The sequence below is a fragment of the Aulonocara sp. 'chitande type north' Nkhata Bay genome, linkage group LG23, assembly GCF_057382095.1.
Source record: "Aulonocara sp. 'chitande type north' Nkhata Bay isolate Kocher_YH1m ecotype deep benthic linkage group LG23, A_spYH_male_GT1.1, whole genome shotgun sequence".
Classification (NCBI taxonomy): Eukaryota; Metazoa; Chordata; class Actinopteri; order Cichliformes; family Cichlidae; genus Aulonocara; species Aulonocara sp. 'chitande type north' Nkhata Bay.
Window position 1 is genome coordinate 24,746,800 of NC_141365.1, and position 13,246 is coordinate 24,760,045.

Here is a 13,246-nt window from a genome sequence, read left to right on the forward strand (position 1 = left end):
TCGACCTAAAACGTGTCCATTTGTTGCATCTCTTTCCAGGCAAATTCACACGGCGGGGCAGCACAGACACAGCTGCAGATGCAGACAGCCTGAGTGCCAAACACTCTCATTCCCACCACTCGCTGCTCAGAGACATGCCCGACCACTCTAACAGCCACAGTGACAACACCGTCAAGGAGGGTAAGAAGATGGTTTAAATATGGGCCTGAGCAGGTATTTAAAGCAAGCCCAAAAGTTAAATTTCTAGATGTTAAAAAACCTGAAGGAGTCTTAAAGGGGACCTATTATGACTTTCCTGGTTTCCTGTCATATATACACCGGAAATGAAGGCCACAGTTTCCAAAAAAAAAAAAAAAAAAAGAGCTAAAAGCTGCTCTAAATCCTTGTTTTTAGACAGTTTTTTAATACTCTTGGATCTGCATGACATCATTGAGAGAGAATATGCGTAATATGGTCATCTCAGAGCAGCCAATCAGAAGAAAGTTGGCTTAAAAGAGGAGGGACTGCACCAAAGCCCAGCCTGAGGTGAAGACGGATTATTTTGAAGCATGAATCATGCAAAGCTGCTCTGTTAGAGTCTCAAATATGGTGCTAGGAATGAGCAAAATGAGTAGACCAGTGTATTGATTTGTCTTTCCTAGGCTTAACAAATCAACAGAACATAGATGATGTCACTCACACAGTTTAAACTCTCTCTTTTGTTGGTAGATGGTTAAAAAACAATAAAAGATAGATCACAGATGTTTTAAATGAGACAAATTAAAGCCGGCATACGTCAAATCAAAATGAGTTCTTAGAGATGCTGGCAGAGTGCAAGAGGAACCACAAACATCCACGTTATTTGAAAGTAAAGCGAAATAAACAAATTATCCACTGCTGATCACATTAGTGTCCATCAGCTACAATAAAGGGAGGACAGATGCTGCCGGCTCCCTTTGAGGCTCGCTGAGCAAAGCAGAAATAGGGCAGGATTATATAACAGCAATATTGTTGTGACAATGCTAATTTACACACAAACTACACACAAAATAAGAGCACCGGCTTTTAAACTGATTCACACTCTGCCACACGCTTTCTGTTTGGGTTTAGCGAGAAAGGAGCTGAATTTGACATGAGGTGCTGCCGGGATGAAAAGTACCAAAGTATCAGGCTCATTTTGTGAGGAAGCTGTCAAAAGGGTCAAATTTGCAGAAAGGACACTTTTGTATTCAGTACATATCACATGCAGGACTGTAGAGATTCAACCGTAAATATGAGAAGAATAAATAAGTGACTGAACTCAAATACGAGAATGAAATGGTTTCTTTTCGTTGACACATGGGCTTCAACATTAACCATTGTTCCATTGTTGCTTTTGAATCGCTTGCCAGATGGCAGCAGGGAGAACAAGCTGTGTCTGGGATGGTTATTGTCTTTAAGTGTCCTCGGAGCGCTGAGGAGACACCTCACCTAATCAGTATCATTGACCCGGTGGGTGTAATCACCCACCCGAGCCTCCCAGTTTTCAACTGTTCACATCCGATCCCAGTTAATGATCTTCACAGTTTGGATGCTTTCTATTGCTTCTGTGTAAAAGGTTCCAAGACCTTGCCAGAGTGCTGTGACATCAGACACAATAACACTTAAATTAATCATTAAAGTCTCAAACTGAGCGTGCCAGGGTTTTTTTTTTTTGTGTGTGTGTTGATCTCTTACAATTTGAATGCAGCAAGTGAAATGGTGCCAAGTGAAAAAAAGAAAAAAAAAAAAACAGGTTTCACACACATTTCTTCTCAAGTACATCTCTGTACAACCTTCTGGCTGTTGTGCCTTATGTGAAGCTATTAAAGCTAAACCCAAAAGAATAACTTTATGAGCAAAATGCAAAGGTATGTGGAAAACTAAGTACATCCATTATCCTTTTGCTGCTCTGGAACATTCAGGTTTGTGATCACAGAATGCAGCAATGCAAACTTTATAGGAGCAGACGTTCGAGCAAATACCCAAGAGCGACATCAGTTAACATGTTAAATCTTAACATTTATGACAGTACAGTTCCAAAAAGACTGATAAGTGTGGCTTGTTTGGAGAGGTTTCCAGGAGAAAGCCTCTTCTCTGTTAAAAAACATACAAACAAACAAAAAACACGGCAGCACAGTTTAGGTTTGCAAAGTTGCATCTGAACCAACCACAAGACTTCTGTAACAATGTGGTTTGGACAGACGAGACCAAAGTGGAGTTGTTTATTTGTAGTATGAAGCACCACAGTTGGAGAAAATGGAACTCAACACATCAAGACAACCACCTCATACAAACTGGCAGCACAGTGGTGGTGGGGTCATGATTTGGGCTTGTTTTATGGACCTGGTCAGCTTCCAGTCAATGAGTCTTCATGGTCTACCAAATTATCTGTCTGACTGCTGTTATTGGTTCCAACTGGGTCATGCAACAGGAGAATGATCTCAAACAAAGCAGCGATGACTGAAAAAGAAAACAACCAAAGTTCTGCAATGACACAGTCAAAGTCCAGACCTTTGTACCTGGAACATAACATAGTTAGATAAACATCGAACTAATAATACAAGAAAGGTCTCTATCTACCCATCTGTACATCACTGGAAAAACCACAGCCATTCATCAGATCCACAAAACAGTTGAGCTAAAGCACTATGGAGCTACCTAAGTGGAACAAGAGGGCGATCTCGAGGATCTGTGAGTTAGAAAAACTATTAACCAGGACCGTGTACTCAATAAAAAATGATTTTCTGTTGTCTAAAGTTCGATCTCAGATCTCCACCATCACCATGGCGGCGTTCAACACAACAGTTGCGTCCTTTAACGTGGGCTACGCCGACTTCTTCACTGAGCACATGAAGAAACTCTGCAACCCCGTGGCTGTACCTGAAATCCCAGTGGAGCCGCTGGCATGCGCCAACCTGCCGCGCAGCCTCACTGACTCCTGTATCAACTACTCCTGTCTGGAGGAAGGCGAGAACATCGAGGGCACCAATAACTTTGTGCTGAAAAACGGCATGTTGGACCTCACAGTGAGTGATTTAATTGGACCCTGGGGGCAAATACAGCTATTAGAAGTTATGGCCCTATTTGGCTGCTCTAATAAGCAATTATGTCACCAGTGGGACTCCAAGCAGACTCGATTCTGATGCTTTCCTTTTTAAGTCATAACATCACAGACACTTTACAGTTTCCTTAATTATTTCTCTTATGTTATTGGGACCTTCTTGGTCAAACTAAATAATTCTCTGATTTTGTCACCCTTTCTTTGCCTTCCTTCTTCCAATTTAGGCTATCCTGAGAGCTCTTTACTCCATTCTCAGCCACGATATCAGTTCCAGGATCTGCGACGTGGCTCTCAACATCATCGACTGCCTGCTGCAGCTGGGCGTGGTGCCCGGGATGGGCAAGTTGTCCAAGCCAGATAACAAGGAGAACCAAGAGGCTCGTGTCAAAGATGCGGCAGCTCAGGGCCTCGGAGGAGTCGCCCAGGGAGGCGGGCCGATTGCAGGGGCTGGAGGAGGTGGAGGAGGGGGTGGTGGAGGAGGAGGGGGAGGGGGAAGTGGTGGAGGGAGCGGGCAGGGGAGCAAGGACGATGTGAAAAATAATAAGGATGATGATAAAAAGGTGTGTTTGAACAGGTTTGTTTAGAGTGAGATTGTAAAGGTGTAGGATGCCTGAATGTCTCAACTTGTGTGTTTTCTTGCTTCTCTTCACTGGGAACAGGAAGAAGCTGGTGGCCTCAGCCCCCACCGCCTGGCTTTGACAATGCTCATAAAGATAGTCAAGTCTCTGGGCTGTGCTTACGGCTGTGGTGAGGGCCATCGAGGACTATCAGGAGATCGCCTGAGGATGCAGGTTACTCTCTATTCTCTAATTCTTTGAATGTGTGCAAATAAACACAGTTTCAGATGGTGACATCGATTCATTACCTATTAATTATTTACTGAATTGCTCCTTCGGTGTAATAAAAGTTTAATAAAAATGAAACTCATTGGCTGGAGCACTGGGCTGAGTTTCTAACTTCAGTGAGAGACAGCCGCAATTTCTTTTTAATTCTAATCAATTGGTTTTTTCATTAAAAACAAACATAGCATTAGTTCAGGCAGGCCACAAAACCCTAGCTGCAAATACTGGCTCTTCAACTAATCTCACTGCCAGTGCACATCTACAGATGACTCAGCTGATAGTGATCTAAAAATCAATTCAGAGAGGGTGGTATTTTAACTTGGTTTAGGATCTGCAAGCCACTTTGGAACCCACCTCCACTCATACAGTGGAGACAAAAAGTGCTGTTTAAAAGTATTTTTGTTTGTTTTTTGTTTGTTTGTTTGCATATTTGTCACATTTACATTTACACAAAAACTGAACTTTGTGGAAGGTTTGAGTCCCGCATATCTGGGATCAAACTAACAATGATCCAAAACACACCACCTCTGAATGGTTAGAAACAACCAAAAAAACAAAAACAAAATGAAAGTGTTGGAGAGACATAGTGAAAGTCTGGACTTTAATTTGAATGAGATGCTTTGGCATGAGCTTAAACAGGCTGTTCAGTTAGTTTTTCACACAGGGCCAGGCAGGTTTAAAGAACTTTTCCTTTAAATGAACTAAATCATAATTTAAAAATTGCATTTTGTACTTACTCGGAAGGGGGGGAGATACATTTTCTCAGAACTGCATAAACTACTGAAGATGGAAATAAAAATTTCAATGGTAAATTAAATTTAAAGGAAAGCCACTTTATTGCTAGCTGACTTATTTAAAAAAAAAAAAAAGTCCAGCAGCCAGAAACTTTGCTCTTGAAGTTAATTTTTAAAAATCTTTCTTTCAGGCCCAGAACTGCCTCACCAACCTGTATAAGCTGGACAAGCTTCAGTTTCGCCTGACTATGCGCGAGTACGTCAACAGAGACTCCCTCAATAACATAGTCGACTTCCTGCATGCACTGCTGGGCTTCTGCATGGAGCCCATCACTGACAGTAAGTGCTGCGTGTGTGTTTGTGTGTGTGCGCGAGAGGGATGCAGATACGAGACAGTCACAAAGAAAAATATCATAAATGCTGGTAATAAATGCAGAAACAGGATGAACAACACTGGCTTTGATTGCGTATATTGGATTGTTGCTGAAAAATCGTGTGGTAGGGGTAAAAATATTGTTAATTAATTTGAGCATTATTTTTTTTAAATTAATCGATTAATCGTTAAGTCCACAAAATGTAGGGAAATACAAATGTTGACAAGTTTACAGCTACATCAATGCTTTGAATTAAATACAAGTCTGAATGGTAACATGCTCACAATAACAGAAAAATATATCATTTGCACTTCCTAAACAGAAGTTTGTTAGCATGTTCACCGCTGAGTTCATTGTCCGCATGCTAATTTGCTAGCAACTAATCAACATTTCCATCAGCTATGTGCTAATTAACAATATTTCTTGCATGCTAGCAGGAAGATACTGAACATGCTAACATTACCCTTCTAAACATCAGCATGCTAGCAGCTTATGTGTGAGCATGTTAGCATCCTGGGTGGTGATTACTACCAAATTAAACCAAAGTATTGGATAAATTAAGAATTTTAACTGAACATAAGCTTAAAGTTATCGAAATAGAGTGCTGCAGGAATGAGTCTTACCACCACACAATGAGTTAGCATTTTACACTTATGGTTTCGTCATCTGCCTGAAAGATACCTGTTTATGGTTAACATAGAAGCTTTACATAAGTAGTAATGGTCTGGTCTTTAGCAGTTCTTCTAATTAGGTAAATACAATCTGAGATGAACACAAGACAAATTACAGTATGTCATTATTTTTGGAAAACTAAAAACACCCCAACATTCAGTAGCTTGTTAAAATAAATTGTAGAATAAACACACAATAATGTAAAGTAATTGTTTTAAGGATGACCCCACCAGTCTTTCTTATCACTATGGAGGAATTTTGGTCGACTCTTCTTTTCAACGTAGCTTCAGTTAATTGAGGTTTGCAGGCATTTATTTGTGCACACCTCACTTCAGGTCCCACCACATGTCATGTTGTAGAGTTGCTGCTGTGCTTGGGATCATTGTCCTATTGCATGACCTAGTTTAATCCAGACTTTCAGACAGATGGCCCCACATTTTACTCTAGAATACTTTGGTATACAGAGGAGTTCATGGACAATTCAATAAGTGCAATGTGTCCAGGTCCCGTGGCTGTAAAACAAGCCCAAACATCACCCCTCCATTAATGTGCTACAGTATAAGGTGTTTGTGCTGATATGCTGTGTTTGGTTTTGTGCATTATGGTTAAACATCTCCACTTTGGTCTCATCTGTCCCAAGGACATTTTTTCAGAAGTGTTGTGGCTTTTTCCAGTGCAACTCTGCAAACCTAAACTGTGCTGCCATGTTCTTTTTAGGGAGAAGAAGGCAGCCCTTACAAACAAGCCATACTTATTCAGTCTTTTTATAATTGTACTGTCATGAACTTTGACATTTAACATGCTAACTGAGGCCTGTAGAATCTGAGTTGTAGCTCTTCAGTTTTTGCTTGGACAACCTTTCATGGGAAGATTGGGGCATTGTGTTAAAACACACCTGGATGCTCCAGAGCAGCAAACTGAGACAACTTCTCCTCTTATAGAGATGCTGATGATCAATTATTCAAGTGCATCTGATTAGCAGTACCTGGCTGTTACCCTGTTAATTCCTATGGTAGCAGTAAGGGTATAGTTAGTTTTCCACAGGACTATAAATAAGTGTGTCATAGGCTAGGTATTTGCCAACAAGCTAAAGAAACAAGAATATAGGGGAGATTTTGTAAAGTCATGCAACATTAGCATTAATCCTCACTCCCTTATTAGTCATTCAGCCCCTTCCTAAGCCTGATTCTGTTGAAGGGCTTTTCCTGTTAAAAGGGATTTCTTTCTTCCCGCTGTTGCCAAGTCCTGCAAACAGAGGGCTGTTTGATTATTTGGGTTTTCTCTAATATAATATGATTTTTACCCTAAATGTGCTTTGAGATGACTGTAGTTGTAAACCAGTGAAACCAAAATCAAAAACCACTAAAATTTTATGGAGCTTTATCCTTTTGAATGAAATCATTAAGTATCATACACCTATATTTCCCACAGAGCTTTTTTTCGAAAGTAATTCAAAAAGTTAATGGAAGAATCCCATTGGCCTCTTGTCAACAGGCTAATATGGAAATGTGTCATTCCTGCAGCAAAATTACAGTGTGAGGGAATTACAGTACTCAAGACTCAAGATATTCATCTTAACAGTATATGCACAAGCGAATTTGTTTATTTATTTTTTAAATCAAAGGCTTAAACGATTAATCGATTTCCAAGTTAACTGTTCGGTAAATGTTTCAACCTAATGGCGCAGATATTTATGCTCTAGCAAAGTCTGTCAGGTTTATTTTACTCAGATCTGTCCCATTAAAAGGTCTAGTGTGGACGCTACAGCACAGGCCAATATAAATGAAATAATATCACATAAAGAGGTAAATACTTAAAGCTCTAGTGTGGTCGACAAAGCTGAATTGTCCTACCACTGTCTCACCCCGCACTTCGACTTTGCATTTCAGCGCTATCTCTGTTTATATATGTGTTTTCCCCCTTCCTCCTTCCACTTGTCTCCGCTCGTCCGTGTCGCTTTCCTTCGTTGTCCTCCTCCTCCTCCTGCTTCCATCCTCCTCCTTTTTCTTCATCCACTTCAATGAGCTGAATCCTACCTTCCTTACACGCTCATCCATTCTGTACACTTGCCAATCCAGAGCTTTGCCCATTACATTCCTGCTCAATCAGTGGCTTTTATCGATGAGCATTAGGACACATCCTACATGCCAATTCAGTTTTGCACTGGAATTTGAAGATTTTTCTACAAGAGACAATTGGCAAGTTACTGAACCGATGAGCACCTTGTTTAGTTTTCAGTGTGTGTGTGGGTGTGTGTTATTTTTTAAGTGTGTGTGTTTGCATCTTGGGGGTTCACCTCCTCGTGGAGGTGGGGTGCCACTTCCTTTCTGACACCGCCTTACATGTCTGTGCTGGCCTGATGTCAATCAACTTTGTGCCCCGCCTCTTTTCTCTTGCAGAGTACGGCAGTGCAGGTGAGAGGTCCAGGAGGGCGAAAAAAAGAAACATCGGTAGATACACATGATCAATAATCAATAACAGTTGATAATATAAGCAATAAGATGACTACACTGACCTGATCAGACCCTTCCCTAGACACCGCTTTCATTGCTGCACCCCTCACTCTGTCCGAAAAGTGACAAACTCGCCTGCAACTCTAAAAGTTCTGGTTTAATCTGGCTGATATATTAATCTAACTGGACCAAGAGACTAAACCCTCTACTGTATGTTTTTAAAGCAGGCCTTAGTCACTTGCATGTATTCCTTACTCCCTACTCAGAATCCTTTTCAGTTTGGCTTCTCCCCCATATGCTTTATTAACCCCCTTTTCCTTTGCCCCCTCTCCTTCCTTCCTTGTTGTACGGGCTCACTGTTGTATGCTCAGTGCTGTCAGCAATGACTAAACCACCTGCTGTGTCATCCATGGTCTCTCCTGCCTCCCTGCTGCTTCCAGACAAGGCGGGCTTCGGAAACAACTTCGCCACAGGAGACAACAAATCTGTAGCCCAGAATATGGAGGCCGTGGTGGTGGGCTGCATGTTCAAGTCCCTCATCACCCGCTGCGCCTCAACCACACATGAGCTGCACAGCCCCGAGAACCTGGTGAGTGGGGCGTGAAATCGTCTACCTGGTTGCCTTCCAGCTGTTTTGGTGCTCCGCATTAGATTCATTAGTTAAATTAATGCTTTATTATAGATAAAGACGCTTGATCTCATTCGTTGTATCAGACATGCTATCTAAGCTGCTCTCTGGTCTGCTAGAACATGTATTGTAGATGTAGGTCTGTGCAAAAATCAAGAGCCACCCCTCATTTCTTTATATTTTACTTCCAAGAAAGGTCTTTCCAACTTTTTCTTTAGACATTGGCTTCTTTTTCCAGACCATTCTCCTTCCCAACGCATAACATACTGACGATTTGTCACATCCTGAGGCGTCCCATAGGAACGCAAGAGGTAACCTTCCGCGTCCCTATGATACGCGCCGGATTGTGGATGAAATCCAATAGACGCTCCCAGCAGTAATACATGTTCCAGCTGTGTATTCCAGCTCTAACCCTAACCTTAATCCTAACCATAAACATAACCTTATCCCTAACTTTAACCACAATCTTAATCATATTAGATTGTTTTTTCCAAAGCAATTAATGATGAGAAAGTAAAATAAATGTACATGTGTAGATTCCTTCCAAACGGTTCTCATGTTTCCGAACGCATAACATACTGAAGATTTGTCACATGGCGACGTATGTTACATTTTGGGATGAGAACGTGTTGTCTTTTTCACTCATTTTCAGTCCAGTTCTTGACAGAAAACTTAGCAAAGAACCAATATTAAATTATATCTGTAGGCACTTTTTTACTAGCACCCTCTCACAAAAATGCATCATTTGTTCCCATTGCTTTAGTAGAACCTATGAAAAATGCAAAAGAGATCACAGTTCAACAGGCATAAAATACTATTGTATGCCTGTAACAGTATTTGTGTACCAACAAAGTGATTTACAAAGAGCTACCAGCTGAAAACTTCTCAGGATGGTGTGTAGTGTTTCCTTACAAAATTTGAGGAAACTGGACAAACGGAGGACAAAAGAAGAAATATCAGGCCTACAAAACTATCTACAGCAGTTAAACAGGATCTGAAGGTCACCTGACACAGTGCCGGAGAGATGCACCTGGACCTTCAGCTAATCAGCTACTGTTCACTGAAGCCTCATGAGAAATGGAGATTCTGTTAAGGTTTGAGCTGCATTTCAGTCAGTGGTGTTGGAGAACTTGTCAAAATTGATGAATTATGAACACAGAAAAGTACCACCAGATTTTGATCAGATTACCTTGACAGAGAACAGAACAAAAGGCAGAAATATCCAAAGAAGAGCTTTGAAAGTCCTTCAAGAAGCCTGGAGAACTATTCCTGAAGACGACTTAAAGAAATGACAAGAAAGAGAGTTCAGACTGTGCTGAGAATAAAGATGGTCACACCAAATATTGACTTTCAAGCTTATTAGAATTGTAAAAACTCAGTTTTTGCCTTATGTTTTGTATTTCCATGTATGTTTGCACATGTTTTACTTTTCTTTTTTAGAAAATTTTGAAGGGAGCTCGCACCAGACTATATTAAACATGCAGTTTAGTTTTTCCGCACCATTTTCTGTCTTTTGTACAGAGGTTTTATGCATCAGCAGAGTTTAAAAACACAGAGTTTCTGTGTGACAGTTTTTTCCCCTTTTTATGTCTGACACGATATCTGCTGTTCCCCTTAAGAGTGTTTCATAATAGCTATATATCTTCTTTCAGGCCAAGGTCAAGTCAAGATGAGCTGATTTGTTTAGCATCCATCAGCTACACAGGCACTTCAAACTGAGTCGTATACGGAAAAGAATCAGATAGCACAAGTATGATGGTTCAAAAAAGCAAAAATCTAAATACAAAAAAAGATGATAAGCACAATCTGACAAACTGAAAGAGCAAGAGACTATATATGTAGAGGGAAATGACTGGACCACAAATCACAGCTGAAACTAATTGGGGTTGATTAGGGCCGGCAGTCAGAAAGGGTGGCAAAGAGAAAGCTTCTGTCTCTTTTTGTCTCCTAACTGATGAACATAATAAAGCAGGAAGTGACTAACATGATCACAGCACACTAATCTGTAGGCTAGAGCTGAAATGTTTTGAATTAAAGTAATGTTAGCGTGCAAATTATAGCTATAAACTACTTTTTTCATATAATTCATGTAATTTTCAGATGCTCTTTAGTAAAACTGCATATGGAGTGCAATTCTTTTTAAACCTAATGTCTAATTAAACAATATACAGTTGTCTTAAAAGTGAAATTGCAGATAAAGTGACATTTATGACAGCTTAGATTGTGTTTAACTTAGTTAAAATCAGGTCCACAGTAAGTGTCTTAAGGAATATACGTAAGTTGCTTAAATTTGTGCTGAATTCAACTAAAAACAATATTTCTTTCACACTTTTATATCCATATTAAGGTCTAAAAATCACCACAATACTCAGAATCTGTTATCAAATATCCAATGCACCCTTGATAAGTGTATTTGGATGCGTCTGAAAGCATTGAAGTACCTCGGCCTCTCTGCGGTGCTTGCAGAGCCTTTAGGCTGGCGTGAGTGGTGTACGTTGGCGGAGGATGACACACTTTTCGAGGCAGGCTTTGTTATGGCACGAAATCAGAGGCCACCCACTCACAAGCTGGAGCTGGTGGCTTGACAAAAACACAAGCCTGCTCCCGCACATTTGCTCAAAATTACATACTGTTCACACTGGCTGCTGATTCTCTCTTTTCTCTTTCACACATTCTTTTGCTCTCACTTTGTTTGTCTCACTCTGTCCTTTCCCAGGGTCTGTACTGTGACATCCGCCAGCTGGTCCAGTTCATTAAAGAGGCCCACGGAAACGTGTTCCGCAGGGTGGCACTGAGTGCGCTCCTGGACAGCGCGGAGAAGGTCACCGCCACCAAGAAACCTGATGAGAAGGAGGAGACCAAACAGCCCGGTCCCAGGAGGTACACTCAATGGCTAGAAACGGTCTTAATGTGACTTCACGGTGAAAAATAAATGTCTTGCTGCAGTCATTACTGTCAAATTTAAAGCCCATCACCTTGTAAAGGTAACAGAGCTCTGCTTCTCATCACTGCTTGACTTTTTTGTTTTTTGTCCTGTCTGCATCTGTTTGTTTTTTTGCTTGAGTGACTGATTTGATGTTCTTATTTCCAAAATAATGTGGCTGTTAGCACTCTGGGTAGCCCTGCCAGGAGGCAGCTCAGCTGTGTTTGCTGCTTTATCTGACAGCCGCCACCGCATGCCATGGCACTGAAGAGAATAAACTACCTCTGACTTATTTTATTTCCACGTTTGAGGCTACAAAGTCACATGACTGCTGGCTGTGAAGCGGTGCCCATATAGAAAGCATAGACTTACAGTTGCAGAGACAGCTGACTCTTTGTATCTGTACCACTCCGTTTCTACTTAGACTCATGGACTATATATAAAAGATGGACACAGCCACCACAATCGTACTGATTTTTGTTTTGAAGCTTCACTGTTGCCGTCTTTGTTTTTTGTTTGTTTTTTAAACTGGACCTCAAAACCAAGGGCTGGATCTCGTTTACAAACCCAGACACATATGGTGTCTTCTTGTATCATCTATTTCACTCTAATTGTGACCCCGTTTATTAAATGACCATCGTAATGATACAGTGGTCCCTCGTTTATCGAGGGAGTTACATTCTAAAAATAACCTGCGATAGGTGAAATACGCAAAATAGCCAACTTTATTTTTTACAATTCTTATATATGTTTCAAGGCTGTAAAACCCCTCACTACATACTTTATACGCTTTTCTCAGACAGGCACGAACATTTTCACACTTTTCTCTCTTGTTTAAACACTCTCGAAGTTCAAACCTTCGTAGAAAAATAAGTCCAGTATTATGGAATGAAACCAAAGCACCCGCGGTTGCCTTTGAAGGTGCAAAACGTTTCATCGACATTGTTGTGTTTGTTGGGGAGAAAACGTACAAACATACAGTACAGCACTTCAGAGTCACACTGCTAACAATCGAAGATTTGTGTAAATTTGATAAGCTGAACGCATTCTGTACTCTGATTGGTCTACAGCCAATCAGGACGCAGAACACAATGCGCTGTTAAAAAAAAAAAAATCCACAAAACAGCGAGGCCACAAAAGGTGAACCACGTTATAGTGAGGGCCCACTGTACACAATAAACTTCAAGCTAGTAAATGAGACCTCATCATAAACTCATCAGAAAGGTAGTTACTGAGGTCTTGGATCAAGAGAGAAGGAGGGTTATTTTCTCATAGACTTGTGTCCAATCTGACTTCTTTTTGATCCCCTGCTGGCCATTAGAAAGAATGCATTTTTGAGGCTTGTCTGTCTTTTATATATAAGGTACGGTTAGAAGGCACTGGTTGGAAGAAGTTTAAGTAAAATACACTGCTAAAAAAATTAAAGGAACACCTTGAAAACTCATCAGATCTAAATAGGGAAAAATTATTCTGGATGTTTATATTGATGTGGACTGGTTGGGTAATGTGTTAGAAACTTAAGGAGGCTACATCATTTGATGTAAATGAAAATTAAACCT

The 13,246-nt window shown here is 40.7% G+C and overlaps 1 protein-coding gene across 19 annotated transcripts in view; it reads left to right on the top strand.

The window, feature by feature from the left end:
- Window positions 1–13,246, top strand: part of unc80 (unc-80 homolog (C. elegans)) — a 71,018-nt gene that overhangs the window by 20,219 nt on the left and 37,553 nt on the right. For 13 of the 19 annotated variants that reach the window (XM_086284582.1, XM_086284583.1, XM_086284585.1 and 10 more), the window contains exons 11-18: window positions 40–180; window positions 2,758–3,026; window positions 3,286–3,621; window positions 3,721–3,852; window positions 4,829–4,976; window positions 8,083–8,133; window positions 8,508–8,725; window positions 11,481–11,644. In XM_086284582.1, coding sequence (XP_086140708.1) covers window positions 40–180; window positions 2,758–3,026; window positions 3,286–3,621; window positions 3,721–3,852; window positions 4,829–4,976; window positions 8,083–8,133; window positions 8,508–8,725; window positions 11,481–11,644 — 1,459 coding nt within the window. The remainder of the gene's footprint in view (window positions 1–39; window positions 181–2,757; window positions 3,027–3,285; window positions 3,622–3,720; window positions 3,853–4,828; window positions 4,977–8,082; window positions 8,134–8,507; window positions 8,726–11,480; window positions 11,645–13,246) is intronic. The other 6 variants (XM_086284601.1, XM_086284599.1, XM_086284597.1 and 3 more) reach the window with 2 other exon arrangements.